Genomic DNA, 14,775 nt, shown 5'->3' with positions numbered 1-14,775 from the left:
GCAACTCGTGCTCACTCTACAGGCTACAATTGTTTACAGGTTCTTTTGATTTTTATTTTGTATGTCAATGTCATTATGAAGATGATCCCTATCGATTTTCGCGATGATCGGATAATATTTCACCGAAATGTCGTGTCTGACTTGACGTTTCACTCTATTAGCTATATTGTGCAAACCTGTAGTCACTAAAGACTGTTTAATCATTTCTGACAGCTGCCAGTGGGCGTATGTTACCTTGCCTGGCAAGCTATCTTTTCTGTCTATTTATTTTATTTTAATCTATAAGTTAATACCTTTTTGGTTCATTTCATTTCATTCGAGCTTTATCAGTTACTATACACGGCATAGTGTCTGAGGACCGGATCGGGCTCAACACTCAAGAAAACTAAAATTTTCGGATATTATCTATGACTGTTTTATTTTATTTTATTTTTGTCATTAATCAGGTTTCTTGTCATATTATGAGAAAGAATACATCAATGACAAACTCAACCTAGTATCTGCATGGCAATATTTCGATTCGAAAAGTGACAGGTAATTTCTATCATCTATCGGATCGTATTACATTAAAGAAATTATTTTTTGTTTTTATTTGTGTATAAATATTATATGTTAATATTTAATCAATCCAGCTTTTTCATTTATTACATTAAAATGCTAACTTTATCAGAAGGTTGTGACTTTTTTTTAAACCAAGCAGGTCTTTATTTTAAATTTTAAATAGATAAGTCATCGTTTGTTTTAAATATTTTGTTTGTTTTAATACCACCATGTGGTGTATTACCTGTGATACTGTTTTTAGTGTTTTTTGTCGTCATTAAATGACTTTTCTGTGATATGGTTTTTATCGTCATTTTTGTTGTCACTATGTGACCTTTATGTGATATTGATAGGTGTTTTATTGTTTTAGTTTTTTTTATTATTTTATCGTATTCTGGAGCTATATAGCCCGTTTGGTGCTGATGCTCCTTAATGCATTTCATTTCATTTCATTTTCATTTATTACATTAAAATGCTAAATTGACGAGTTGACATGCAACTAAAATCACCAACAAAAGTTTTGATAATTCCATTATCGAGTCTATTTTCAGATATTCAACTTTCCTATTTGTCAGAATCCTTTTTTTCATGGCTCTAGATTTCACAGATTTACCCACCCTACCGTCTATTTCAATAACAACATATAATGAGGGTTGAAGGATTGGTACAACTTTTGTTTTAAGTTTTTTTTATCATTATATCGAAGAAAATGTATTTCATATATGTTTTACAAAAAATGAATATTAGGTATATTCTTTTCCACGGCACACATGTAGAGTGTGAATTGGCATGAGATGTTCTACGAACAAAAGGACACATGTCACCACTTGAATTAAATGGATGTATAACAAATTTATAGTTCAAGACTTCAAAAGGACATTCATAACTCTATGACTTTTACGATGACCGATAAATTACAGTTACAATGAAAAAAATAACCATAATAAATCGTTGTTATAAAACAAAGGCGACGACGCACACACATTTAACAATATTGGCATCGCATTGTCCCACTTCCAAGATTCTTTGTTCTCTTTGGCACCATTTTTTTCAAGTGCTTCGTTCATCGTCATTCCTTAGTTCTATTTATTAATGATTTCCATTGTTCCCAAATTACTTGCTTAACTAATTATATTGTTCTCGTTCTATTTACAAAGTACCCGTCTTACTACTAAGGTTGTGTTGAATCTATTACAACACCATCAGAACATACAGGTTGAGAGGGTTGTATAGCTGCGTTATAGGCTACAACTGTGATATAATACTGTCCATCTGTAGGTGCTACCCAGGTAGCATGGGTTACTGATGATTCATGTATATCCTGAAAAATAAATACTCATAGTTAATGTAAAATCATCACAAGGTTTAAGTTTGGTTCCCTTTAATAAACATTGAAATGATATTAAATACTCCACACTTCTATCGATTTCGTGACCAATGTTTTTTTTATATATATATTTTATTTATTTTACCTTAATGTTATAATTAGTAAAAAGAATGACGAAAGCAATTCGAAATGCATTTGAATCTATTCGGCATGCTGTCATGATTTCAAACCGAATGTGTAGTTTTTGTTAGTAACAAAGATAAATTAGTAATATGATATATTTTTAAAATCGTACTGGAGTGTTCTGGATTTCAAAATGAAAGTCTTCAGCAGTTAAACATCCAGTAGAAAAACCATAGTGATAATATCTCACACCACTTTCTTTATCAGAAAATCCTTCCCAATGTGCCTGTAGAATTCTGTCTGGTTGGTAATCTACTTCCGGTTCATCATATCTACCATCATGTACAACACCAACATGTGGTGGACTTGTATCAATGGTGATCTGAAAAGATAAAAGCAGATATGTGACAATTTCAAAATTATGATCACGTGGTAAATATAATCGGTGGGCTTGCTTCTTTCTGTTTTAGATTTTTTATTACGTTCCTGTTAATGATTTATATATTTATATTGCAATATTTATATTATACGGCGGGGCCTAGAGGGAGGCCGGCGGTTTTTTTCGATCATTTTTAGATAGTGAAACAGTGGTCTGTGTCCCCCTGAAAAATTGTGTGGCCCCTGCTCGGCCCACTCACTGACGTTTCCTAAAAACACCACTGCATCTAATGTGTTTAGTATATGTGATGAAATTGTAAATTCTACGTACCTTGTATGTGAGTGTCTAATATAATTTAGCATTATTCATAACATAAACTTCAATATAATAATCATAATCATGTACACCTTGATGTTTTCCGTCAATTAATCCAGTCCCTTTATCTAATGATACACCAGGTTTAACTTGAAAATGTTGAAGATAACAACCAAAAGCAGGTGTACAATAACAATGACAAGATCCTCGGGATGAATTTTGATACTTCTCTTTACATTCTTTACGAGTCTAAAATAAAACATTGAAGACGTGCTGTTAGTTTTAATAACAATGATTTTGGACTTTTTAAAACATTCGTTAAAATTTGCTCACGAGTTTCGACTCAAGATTTTCAACTCATATTTTTTTAAAACGTTATTATTATTGTGTTCTGCACGTTTGGGATTCAACCGAAAGTGCACTACAACAAGTTTGAAAAGGGTTAAGAATGCATTCTACGTGTATCACAAAAAGTAGGTATAGTCAGAATTCCAAATTTTGAAAGGAATAGAATGGACAATTTTAATACGATATATCCGTTTCTGTGCCATTCGATTGAGGCCAGAATTTGAACAAGACAAACCAGTACCAGTCGAATGCCACCACAATTAGAAGCAAATACTATTTGATAGGATAGTGACCAAAGGTAAGTCAAAGTATAAAATACGATTACTAGGCGCAGATACAGATTTGAATCAAGCTGGCAAATTTTGAAATATGTACTAAGGCAAGTCAATGTGTATAATATAATTCAATGAAGTCTAGTCTAGCTGACCTATTTTTAATAACCAACCTGTGCTTCGCCTTGTTCTGGTATATGTTGTGAACCCTGTAATATAACATCACCAGTAAAATTATCATAAAGTTTCCACTCCACTGTTTCTAATCCACTGTGTAGATCATAAGCTATCCATTCTATTCTGTTGATAAGCAGAATTCAGAATACATGTATTATACCTGAATCTGTGATAATGTTTTAGAAATATGTCTCATGTATTTTCTACCATATTTATATGGTGCTTACTATAAATACGGTCACATGAATGATGCACCATTTATGATAAAGAGTGATTATGATGTGTTTCTTCGCTTTAAGAGAGGAATGTTCTTAGCGTGAGACTCAATTCCAAGAAATAACAGTTAGGTTCACTAAGCTGTCAAGATAATTCAAATATTACTTACACAAGTTTATCGAAATCTTGAAATCCATGTACAGCTAAATCTACTTTATCTCCTTTAGTTAACCATAGATCTTTTATAACAGGTGGAGACATATCAAAATAAACTGTGGTGGATTCTTCCAGGTAGAAATCTACTATATCATAAGCTCTTATATAAAATTTAACAGTGTCGCCATCTTGTAATGTAGGAGAAATTGTTATAGATTGGTTCAGATTACCAGTAGTAGTAAAATCAGTATCTGTTGGTTGAATGGTAGAACCTCCTTGGTCATCTATCCCATAATGTTTCATAACGTACTATTCCTACAAATATTAAAATGCAGTCATACATATAAATCATTACCTCCCAAATCGGCATTTAAAATATTATGCTAGCGTCTTTCTAAATAACCGTTTGTACTGATTAGCCAAATCAATGGTTTTACTATAAATTTCCGTATAATACATACATTATTTATGTCACTAACCATCTTTATATACAGGTGTTTTTATCTGTTTTGTCATTCTTATATTTTGATCTATTGTGTCATTTTTTATCTATTGTGTTCATACCTTTATAGTTTTGAATTAAGACGTCATAATTTTATCGTATTCAGGTGCTATATAGCCTGTTTTGGCTGATTCACCTAAATGCATTTCAATTCAAAAAGATACAATTCACTCTTGAAAATTAGTAACTGTCTGATTTAACGAAGTAAAAAGTAAAGCATAGTTTGATTAATACCTTGAACATTATCAATGTGTTTCGTTGTTCTTATTCCATAATGATCATCATATTCTGGATCTAGACCATGATAATCCTGGATTCCAGCTAGATATTTACCATTATGGTGTTTAGTATTAATATATCTATTTTCCCAGTCAATAGTAACAGGACCATGATTTTGTTGCCAAAGGTAGTTAGTAGAAGGTGATGCTGACCTGGTTTTTAAATTAGTATTATGAACAGTTGATACCTCACTGTTATCATCGAATATCAAACATCGTCTAGCAAGTCTAATATTACCAGCTTTATCTACTGCAGCAAGTATAACAGAATATACACCTGGTATTGTTAAATTAAATTGTTGGCTCTTCTGTTAATAAAAAGAAAAAATATGGATTTAATGATCTAATAAATTTTCTATTCGTAATATTCATAGAATATAGACATAATCCTTGTAAGACATTTTGTATCACAGCACGCTAAGAAACAACTGTTATTTCTTAATAAGGACATAGGTAAAGAGCCAATATATATAGATGTAATACTTCCAAATATGATAGCGAGCCGCGGTGGCTCAGTGCCGCTGTCCTTGCATAATTTCCCTCATTGTAGCCTGCATGACGTTGCCCAGATTCATTAGCCCATATGGTACAGAAAAGTAGGATGTACAAATCCATTCATTTAATTTCATTTCCAAATATGATAGATACTAGAAAGAATAGTACGTCACTGCTGTCATATTAAGGATAAGGTTATGGAGGATAAAATTACATGTATACATGATCAATTATTATACCTACCAATGTAGTTTCCGTGTCGAATATTCGTTTGTCTATAATTAGTTCATTTCCTACCGACTTCATGCTGAATATTTCTAATTCATATTTAGCTATACCAGAATCTTCGCCAATCCAACCGTCCCAATAAACCGTATTTTCTACCTATAAAAAATAAATATCGAACAAATATTTTCTGAATTTCTATATGGATGCTGATCAGATGTGTGTAGGCTACGTTTAAACTGCAGCCAACCTACACGATTTGAGATATTCACTTCATTAATGTAGATACAACAAAATATCTAATCAAGGAAATGGTTGTCTATATATTTGATTACAATCTGACCAATTTCATCATTATCACTTTTTAGACAAAATTTCAACGTCGCTATTTCTATTTGTACTCGGTTGTAACATTTCAGTATATTGTTAGTAATATATCAACATTGAGGAAATTATCATTGCAGATGATGTCGCACGTGATGTAACACAGTTACTGCTTTTTTTTGCTCAACTTTGCCTCCACCCACCCGTTTATCGTCAGTTCAATATAATAATAATTTGTGGTTTCTCTGTTCACCTTCTTAGTTATGTCAATATCAGTTAACATGGTAAGTTTACAATTGTCGACAGGTTGACAATGGTACGGTGGTACATTGTCAAATTTAATCTCAAATGCACGTGACATTGAGTTTGGTGTGTAGTAGTAGGTGTTGTAGACATTTCTTTCTAAATTTTTTATCTTCACAAATCCTCCAATAGTTGTTGTTATTTTGAAAGACAGTCTGAAAAAAATGTTAAGAAAGCCACGTTTAAATTTTTTGCTAATATTATAAGTCAGTATTCAATGGTTACGGTGTGGGGTACTAGCACTGTTGGCGTGCTGAGGATATGATTTACGCGAGCGATTCTTAACATTAGTTTACATAAATTACTTAATGTCAGACGTTTCTTGTTGTTGTCAAATTTTAAAAAAAAATATTTCGATATAAGTGAGTATTTTTCTCCTTAGCTACATAATAGCTGCAGAACATTAGAAACAAAGGCAAAAAAATGTCTGACCAGACATTGATTAACGGAATTGTCTTGTTTTATTCATACAAGGTAAGTGATCACTTACTGTTCTAGATGTTGGAAGGGAACCGGGAATGTACGTTTTATGGTTTTAGTACAATCCAATAAACCTTGATTAGGATTATCTTTCCTGATGGTGGTACAACTGACGGTCTGTGTTTTGACTCCATTTCGGCCATCTGCAGTATAAAATTAATTAATTAATGTTCGCGTAAGTCTATCATGGAACTCGGATCTCTTTCCTTCAAGCCCACGTCATAATCTCATGGCGAATGAAAATAAGTATATATATACAATTTGAAACTAAAACCTACACTTTGTGAACCTTATACTTCCTTCAATAATACCAACTTTATAATCCACGACAAATGGTGGACGTTTAGGATTTGGTTTATATTAGTTTGATTGAAAAGAGTAATATAGATCTTTGGGTTTCATTATATTGGTCCATGTTGTTGGTTGTGGAGAACCAGCTCCAAAATCACCAGGAGCATCAACAGTTTCACCATTATAAGCAGTTAATGTCACTTGATTGTATAGAATATCAGGTATAGCAGTAACTAAAACGAGAATAAATAACCTCAATATAAAATTATAAAAATAAGCGAGTCAGAAAATGAATGCCAAATTAGTATTACTAAATTTACAAAACAAACATTAACTGTTGGCAAGGTGATAGATAAATGTAAGATTCCACTTCAAAAAAGTTTAGGTGCTGTTTAATATCACAATAATAATAATCATTATACACACACTCACTTCTATTGCAATGGGTTCCACTAAATCCAACAGAACAATAACAATTTGAAAACAGCTCATCTCGACATGTACCAGGATAACATCTACTGTCTGGTCTCCATGAACACGACTCTATAAATAAAATAAGATAAAACCCTAACATTGTATTAAATATCTATGAATGGGGTTGTCAAGTGTACATCTATTGCATCATAAATCTTAAGATTAAAATATACTGAAGGACTCTTGAACCTGACATTGTAAAACCAACATGAGACTTTGACATGCCGTTTTCAAATAGGTTAAATGTCAATTCTAGATTGTAAGAATTACTTGCTTGCTTGGTATCACTACAATGTGAAAACATACTACAAATTATTCGATGTCATTTTTGCAGCGCTATGAAAACCAACAAATTACTCACTATTACACGTTCTTTTATTACCGGACAACTTACTTTTACAAAATCGTTTATCCGTCGATATGATATAAGCTCGATACCACGAAATATCTGCTACCAATCCTTCACATCTCCGACATCTCTGGTCACTTTTAGTTGTACGATATTCTAGATCACAATTTTTAATAGGTGAACAGACTGAAATATATCATTAGTTTTAGTTGTACAATATTCCAGTTATTGATGGGTGAACAGACTGAAATATATCATTGGTTTAGTTGTACAATATTCCAGATCACAGTTATTAACAGCAGAACAGACTGAAATAAAATAGCAGTTATAATTGTACAATGTTCCACGGCATGACCTTGTTATCTTTGTATTAATTGTATCCCGCACCGGAGCAATCCTATACGAAACTACTTTTCGTTAAGCGAAGTTTTGTAATCATACGAAACTGCATATGGTTCTTACATAGAAATAACACACACAACCATTTTGAATCACTTACTCGACCTAATAAATCGAATTTTTAAAATGGCTATAATATTTCAACAAAGTTTTCAAATCACATTAAAGCTATTTCTGTACCTTTAAATGTGATTTGAAGGCTTAATTGAAATATCATATCCTTTATATTTGCGATGTTTCAATCTTGAAATACATTGATAATAGATAAATGATTTGAAGTTGATTAAGATTTCTTCATTAATTACATTTTATAACGAAACGCCCTGTAGCTGCTAACAGTGTATTGACAATTTGTATTTTGCGTTTCAGATCGTTGCTTCTTATGTTTTTCAAATCCATTCATGGGCAATACTCATCACATTTATGGTTGAATGTTTATTATACTTTTGTAGATTTTAACTTGCGTTTTAAGAATTTCGGATTCATTAAACAGATATAGAACAAATAATTATTACTTACTATTACAAAATGAACCAGCTGAATAAAACCCTTCCTGTTTACATTCATATACATTAGGTCGAATACATTTTCCCACACTATTCTTTACTGTGGTTTTATCAGGCAGAACAATGTGGGAGTTGGGAAAATTTTCATTACAGGCTCTTGAATCAGACCTTCCTCTACAAATTGCTGACATGAAGACAATAATAAACAGTAATCATGTCAATTCTTGAATGGCATTGGCATTTTATTTTTAATTGACAGGACGCTGGAAATTCATTGTATTCTGTCGTCAGAACAAAATGAATGACACAAAATTATTTGACGGAAGGGAAAAATTTGAATTGTTCATCAGGACATTTTAAGTCATTTTCGGTTCGGATATTTTTTTAATAATTTTAACCCATTTTCTCATTTCAAATCACGCGAAACAATGCTTGTAACATTAATTAAACCTCTTAATCGTTTGTAACACAAACGACCATTACAAATCATTAAGGTATTGTTACCTTTGTTACAACTTGTACCCGTCCAACCAATACAACATTTTTTTTCAGTATAATATACCGTCCTGCATAATAAATTGAAATACAATGTACAGTATTAATTATACAACCTTGTATTCAATTATGGTGGCTCACATACGACATATTTTACTTCTTATTTCTAATTAAAAACTTTATTTCCAGAAAATTGAATTAACATCTTTTTAACGCCATTCTTTACAAGATGGAGGCTGGTCATATGGACTTCTCATGTAGGTGAAAACGAAAGTTTTTATTTCAAAATAAAAAGTGAAATATGTCGTCGTAAATTGTCTGTATTTTAAAGATCATTTCATAAACGTATTTGCAATTTTTCTATTCGAAATTTCTTTACACGTAGTTAACGAAATAGCAATGAATTTTGTCTCCGACCGAAAGGTTAATATTATACCTATTTTGCTTGTGTAGTTTAATTTGAAACCTTGAAATAATACCGAAAGCATTTTTTCAAAATTCAAAAATTCGTAAATGCGTTGCGCACTTATTTTCCTTTTTTAATTCCTTCGGGTCTTTTTAAAAACAAGTCTGTTTATGACTGAAAATTCAGGTGTAGCACGTCTATTTTAAATTTACATTTACTTTAATAAAAGGTCCTAATATTGTGGTCTCTTTTTGCGAGAGTGTTGTTAAAATTTTGGCGAGTAAAGGGCAACAACCCGATTAATCAATTTACATAGATAAAAGAACCTCAAGTCATATAGGACCGACTCCAGTAATTAATATATGCTGATGATTGTATACGAATGTAGTCCGTGCTATTTTTAGACATCCTCTTGTCCTAATTTTGACTAATTTTTGGACTAGATTTGGAATTTGATGTCTGAAATTGCATTTTCTTTCAGATTTTGTGAGATAACGAGAGATTTATAAGCGCAGACAATAAGTATTGGTCAGGCTTTCACTCGACATATTTGAAAGTTTTCGAATACAGTAAAAGAAAACTGTACTTTACCGTGTTTTGGTGCATCTAAACCAATTAAAAAGCTTCCAACAACGTGTCGTGTATGTTTCTTGTCTCTGCCTCCGTATTTTAAGTTTTTTTTGTCGTGTTCAGGTGCTATATTTTGGAGCTGTGCACCTTAATTTCAATTCATTTACATCACACTGGGCTAAAATGGATCACTGCCTGCTGCGTTTGTCCCGCCAGACAACCAAAAGTATATCTCCAGGACTGAAGAATGGTCAATGCCCGCCAGACATGCCCAAAGGTTGACCCACCCAGTGATATAGACAAATTGAGCTTGATAGAACATACAAAGCTAATGATTGAATATGCTTTTGAATGAAATTAGACATTCCACAGAGGAATTGATGAGTCTCATTTCGGGGATGCGGATGCAGGAGGGGGGGGGGGGGGGAGTGGGGCGGCGGCAGACGTGCAGTCTAATATAATATATTATTATTAATATATTATTATATTCTGATGAAACCCTGTATGTCCAAATTGTTAATTTTTCAGGAGAGCAAAAAAACTTTCCCATATTTCATGAAGCAACAAGAAACATCCCAAAATCTAGTAGTATATTGTTTTTTGTCTTCTGATATGATTTAAGCAAAAGAATTAATGTTTGGTCCGATTCTGACAAAATTAGATGACATACGAGGATTGTTTATCAGAATTCTGTGAGTTACGAGCTTTTTTGTTCATTTTACCAATAGCTTTTAAATTGAAATACCTTTATTAAAAAAAAACAGGTTAACAAAACATAATAACATAAATTATGTATGCCATGATTATGGATGGACGGAATCCTATTTGGAATCAAACTAATAACAATCAAAAAACAAAACAAAATTGGCAGGCTAGATTAATTAATTACGTTCTGACACATTAAAATAGAGTTACTAATGTATCAGCGTCAATTATTGCTCAAGAGAATCATAGAAATTATGGTAATCTTTAGGTAAAACCTCCTTCAATTCCTGTAAGTGTTTATATTTCGATGATTTAATCTTTAACTTGGACGAATATAAAGCCTTTAGTTTTCCACCTGGTATGATACTGGTCCGTCTAGGTACAGGAAGTTCTGCATAAGAATCAGTATACTTTATCTTGTACTGAATAGGTTCTTCTGAAGTGTATTTCAGACAGCGAAGATTTGATACCGTGGGATCTCCAATACGATTTCCAGGTCGTATTGATTTCATGGTTCCAACCTCGCTGAAATCCTGAAAGAACGTATGGTCGACATATTTGACCTCATATGGACGAGGATTCTTTCTGGCTGTACGAATAAGTTCAATATCATTGGCTGGACAATAAATATTGGTGTGTTTTAATTTTCTCTCGATAACTGAATGACCACTATCAACCTCCATCTGTGTGTGTCCACGTTCAAGAAACTTCTGTACTACCATTTTCTTATAAATGTTTGCAAAATATTGCAGTGTGTTTGACAATGTGACGTTTCTATTCTGATATCCACAGCCATCACTATAGATGACAATTATATCAAAGCCTAATGCATTCTCTACCAAATAATCAAAAATGCACGATGAAAATTCATTTGCAGTCAAGGAACCCTCCCCTTCATGCCAAACATAGCATTTTACATCATTTGTCACTAAATTGAAAAATGTAAAATTATGTACTGCTAATTTAGTTTTATAGTATAAAGCTGATGCTTGTAACTTTGGTGACAGCAAAACAGCCTGCAAATCCATAGTGATAACAAGCATTTTATCACCTTCACTTCCATTCCATGCCAAAGCTTTATCCTTTGATTTTTCTAATCTGGCTGTTTCTTTGTTCTGCCTGTGAGTAATCCAAATATCGTCAGCTACATTACCAGCATCGTACGCAACACATAAGACACATCGGTCTTTTCGTGGATGAAATATAGACAGATTCATCAGTTCAAACTCCATCTTCAGAATTTGGCGATTTTTTATTATGAAGATTGCATTTTTCAATATAAAGATTGTATAAGTCCGCCATGGATTTGATATGTGGTTCTAAATATCGTTTAGAGCTTTCTGAACGGCAGTAGTGAGATGGTAATTTTGGTAATTTCTCCAGAAATTCGTTTTTTAAGAAACAACTTGTCATCTTCCCTACGTTTATAGTGATCATTGTTTGGTGTTTTTCTTTTATGTTTTTCTTTGAGATTTGATTTCGATGTTGATGCATCATTACCAGTTGTTAACCAATTTCTTACACTCCATTCTCCAATATCCAGAGTTGATAAAAACATCTGTTTACAAACAGGTTTTCTTATAAAAGAATGTTTCAGATGATATTGAAAGGTAAAAGATCTTCTTGAAGTAGCAGCTTTTGTTCTTTTCTGTACAGGCTAAATCTTGTCCACCATAGAGTTGATGAAAATATGTCGCTGGTCCCAACTCATATGACCCCAAAATTCCTCTGTTATCGATTTTCTCATTTCCTCTGTGAACTCGACACATTTCCTATTCCCAGACAATGTACAGTTACAGCGTGGTTTTAGGCTCCTGGCATCTTTAAGTGTTTCACCATCTTTTGTTTTCCCAAAGTACTGCAAACCTTTCTCTCTTCGGCTTTGATTTAGATTTTGTTTCCATTTTGTGTAACCAGCCTTCCCCTTTTTGGCTTTTTTGGACGGATTTAGCTGAACTGTATCATCATCAAAAGCAGTATCATCTTCAAGGGTGTAGTCAGAATCACTAACTTGGTGTCCAGATTCCAATGATTTGTCAGGTGAAGAGGTATGATGCATTTCAGCCTTTGTAATCATTTCATCAATGACATTTTGAATAGTTGATGATTCTGGATTGTTGACATCGTTAACAGGAGAGGTAAGAATATCATGGAAAGTTGGAGCGTTGTCAATATCGTGTAAAGGATAGTTGATGATATCATGCAAAGGAGTGTTGACAATACTATGCGCTGGATTGTTGACAATATTGTGGACGGGAGGTGTATTTAAATTATCATGAGTGTTGAAAATACTTTGAGCAGGTGAGTTGATAAAATCATGGGCAGGAGTGTTGACAATACTTTGAGCAGGTGAGTTGATAAAATCATGGGCAGGAGTGTTAACAATACTTTGAGCGGGCGAGTTGATAATATCATGGGCAGGAGTGTTGACATTATTTTGGGTAGGCGAGTTGATAATATCATAGGCAGGAGTGTTGACAATATCGTAGATAGAATTATTGGCAATATCATGTACAGAGAATAGTTCTAGGTTTCTAGAATTGTTATCAGGATTTATTTCTGATGGTGCTCCTTCAGACAAAAATTAAGGGAATGAGTTTGGTGATTGTCTAGGAGCGTTTATTTCTAATGGATTCGTATTTATTTTGTCAACGGTTTTACAGCCATTTGTAATTAGTACACTAGACATGATTAAATTTGCTGTATCACTAATTTCACTTTTGGAGTTACTCTTTTCAAGACTCATCTGTAAAAGCTTTTTTCCTCTAGACATCATTTTGAATCTGAAATCAAAATGCTATGTTGAAACCTTGTATGTCAAAACTTAATTTTTCTCCCAAAATACCAAGTTTAACTATATTCAAAAACTACAATAGGTTTTTCTTAAAAATATTTTTTAATATTTTTCACATTTATTTAAAAATATTCGAGAAACAGCTGTATAATTTATCAAGATTTCAATGTGTTGTGATAAAACCTCCTGTCTCTAACACAATTTTTAGCGAATGCTTTTTTTTACACTTTTTCAGACAAATTTGAATACATTTTCACAGAAATGTTAATTCAAATGATGCTATACAACGTTATTAATTGATAAGAAATCATTCAGAAAAAATTTAATGAAAGCTACTTACATTAAGGAAGATTTTGCAGAAGTTAATTTCAAGTTATCAAAACATGTGACATACGAGGTCTCATTAGAACATTTTGAGGTGAATTATATTTAGATGTTTTGTATGTAAGGTAATAAATGAAATTTGATTGGTTATTGCTGTACAAGGTTTTAATATAAGATGCCCCTTTGAAAATGCTATATTATGATACCAATAAGTCAATTTTAAAAATTTTTGACTTACTAGGTTTCATCAGAACACCGACAATATTCAAATTATATTAAAAGACTCATACTTCAGAAGCCACGACCTGCACTAACCAATGCAGTTTATGTTTTAAGGGATCTAACCTTTGGAATAGCCTACCTTCAAATCTTCAAGTTTTGACCAATCTCAAAACATTTTATAAAAATATTTCAGTGTACATCTCAAAAATTAAAGGGAGCCGCTTGCTCACTGACCTGAAGGTCACCGGCATAGGTCGAGACCAGCATTATGATAGTTTACCTTCATATGAAGAAATCATTCGTTTCATAGGCGTACTGTGTTTTTCGGCGGATTTTCTTAACTTATGTAACTTAGGGTCCAAACACAGCAGGGGGTCCCCGGCAGACGCCCGAGTCATTATATGCCCTACTTCCATTTTATAACCAAATCTGTCTTGAACATATAGGCTAAGTTTTTTTTTACTCAAAGTTTCTTAACACTTTTTAATTATATCCAATCAATTTAACAAGTTTCATTGCAGAAACATTAGAGAACATCTCTCCCCCTTTTGTGAAAGCTTTCCCCCCTCCCCTCTTTCCTCCCTCTTTTTCTCACTTTCTTTTTTTTTCTTTTTTTTTCAGGTCTTCGAGTTTTCCAACAGATAACAGATAATCTAACCAAACCATTCGACTACCAATCAACAAGAAATACCATGATCAGATCGAGTTTGGAAGAATGAAGGAGACCGAGTAACTCACGCCACACCATCCAGGGTCGAGTTTCACCGCAGTCTAATATAT

The 14,775-nt window shown here is 32.8% G+C and overlaps 3 protein-coding genes across 3 annotated transcripts; all 3 read right to left on the bottom strand.

Moving 5' to 3' along the window:
* Positions 1–1,711: 1,711 nt before the first annotated feature.
* Positions 1,712–8,670, bottom strand: LOTGIDRAFT_234475 (hypothetical protein; the record flags this gene model as incomplete). Its single annotated transcript, XM_009062419.1, has 13 exons — positions 1,712–1,861; positions 2,163–2,372; positions 2,748–2,933; positions 3,478–3,604; positions 3,867–4,137; positions 4,590–4,941; positions 5,372–5,512; positions 5,931–6,135; positions 6,471–6,603; positions 6,910–6,984; positions 7,184–7,294; positions 7,620–7,760; positions 8,493–8,670. 13 exons carry the CDS (start codon positions 8,668–8,670, stop codon positions 1,712–1,714), a joined length of 2,280 nt encoding a protein of 759 aa, XP_009060667.1.
* Positions 8,671–10,882: 2,212 nt separating this feature from the next.
* LOTGIDRAFT_165402 (hypothetical protein) lies at positions 10,883–11,887 on the bottom strand (the record flags this gene model as incomplete). Its single annotated transcript, XM_009062418.1, has 1 exon — positions 10,883–11,887. The coding sequence occupies one exon, from the start codon at positions 11,885–11,887 to the stop codon at positions 10,883–10,885; it is 1,005 nt and encodes a 334-aa protein (XP_009060666.1).
* Positions 11,888–12,312: 425 nt separating this feature from the next.
* Positions 12,313–14,411, bottom strand: LOTGIDRAFT_165401 (hypothetical protein; the record flags this gene model as incomplete). The annotated part of the gene is made up of 2 exons (XM_009062417.1): positions 12,313–13,226; positions 14,276–14,411. The coding sequence occupies 2 exons, from the start codon at positions 14,409–14,411 to the stop codon at positions 12,313–12,315; spliced, it is 1,050 nt and encodes a 349-aa protein (XP_009060665.1).
* Between the last annotated feature and the right edge of the window lie 364 nt (positions 14,412–14,775).

This window comes from Lottia gigantea (assembly GCF_000327385.1).
Source record: "Lottia gigantea unplaced genomic scaffold LOTGIsca_51, whole genome shotgun sequence".
NCBI lineage: Eukaryota > Metazoa > Mollusca > Gastropoda > Lottiidae > Lottia > Lottia gigantea.
The sequence above is the reverse complement of the archived record's forward strand: the minus strand, read 5'-3'. Positions and strand labels throughout refer to the sequence as shown.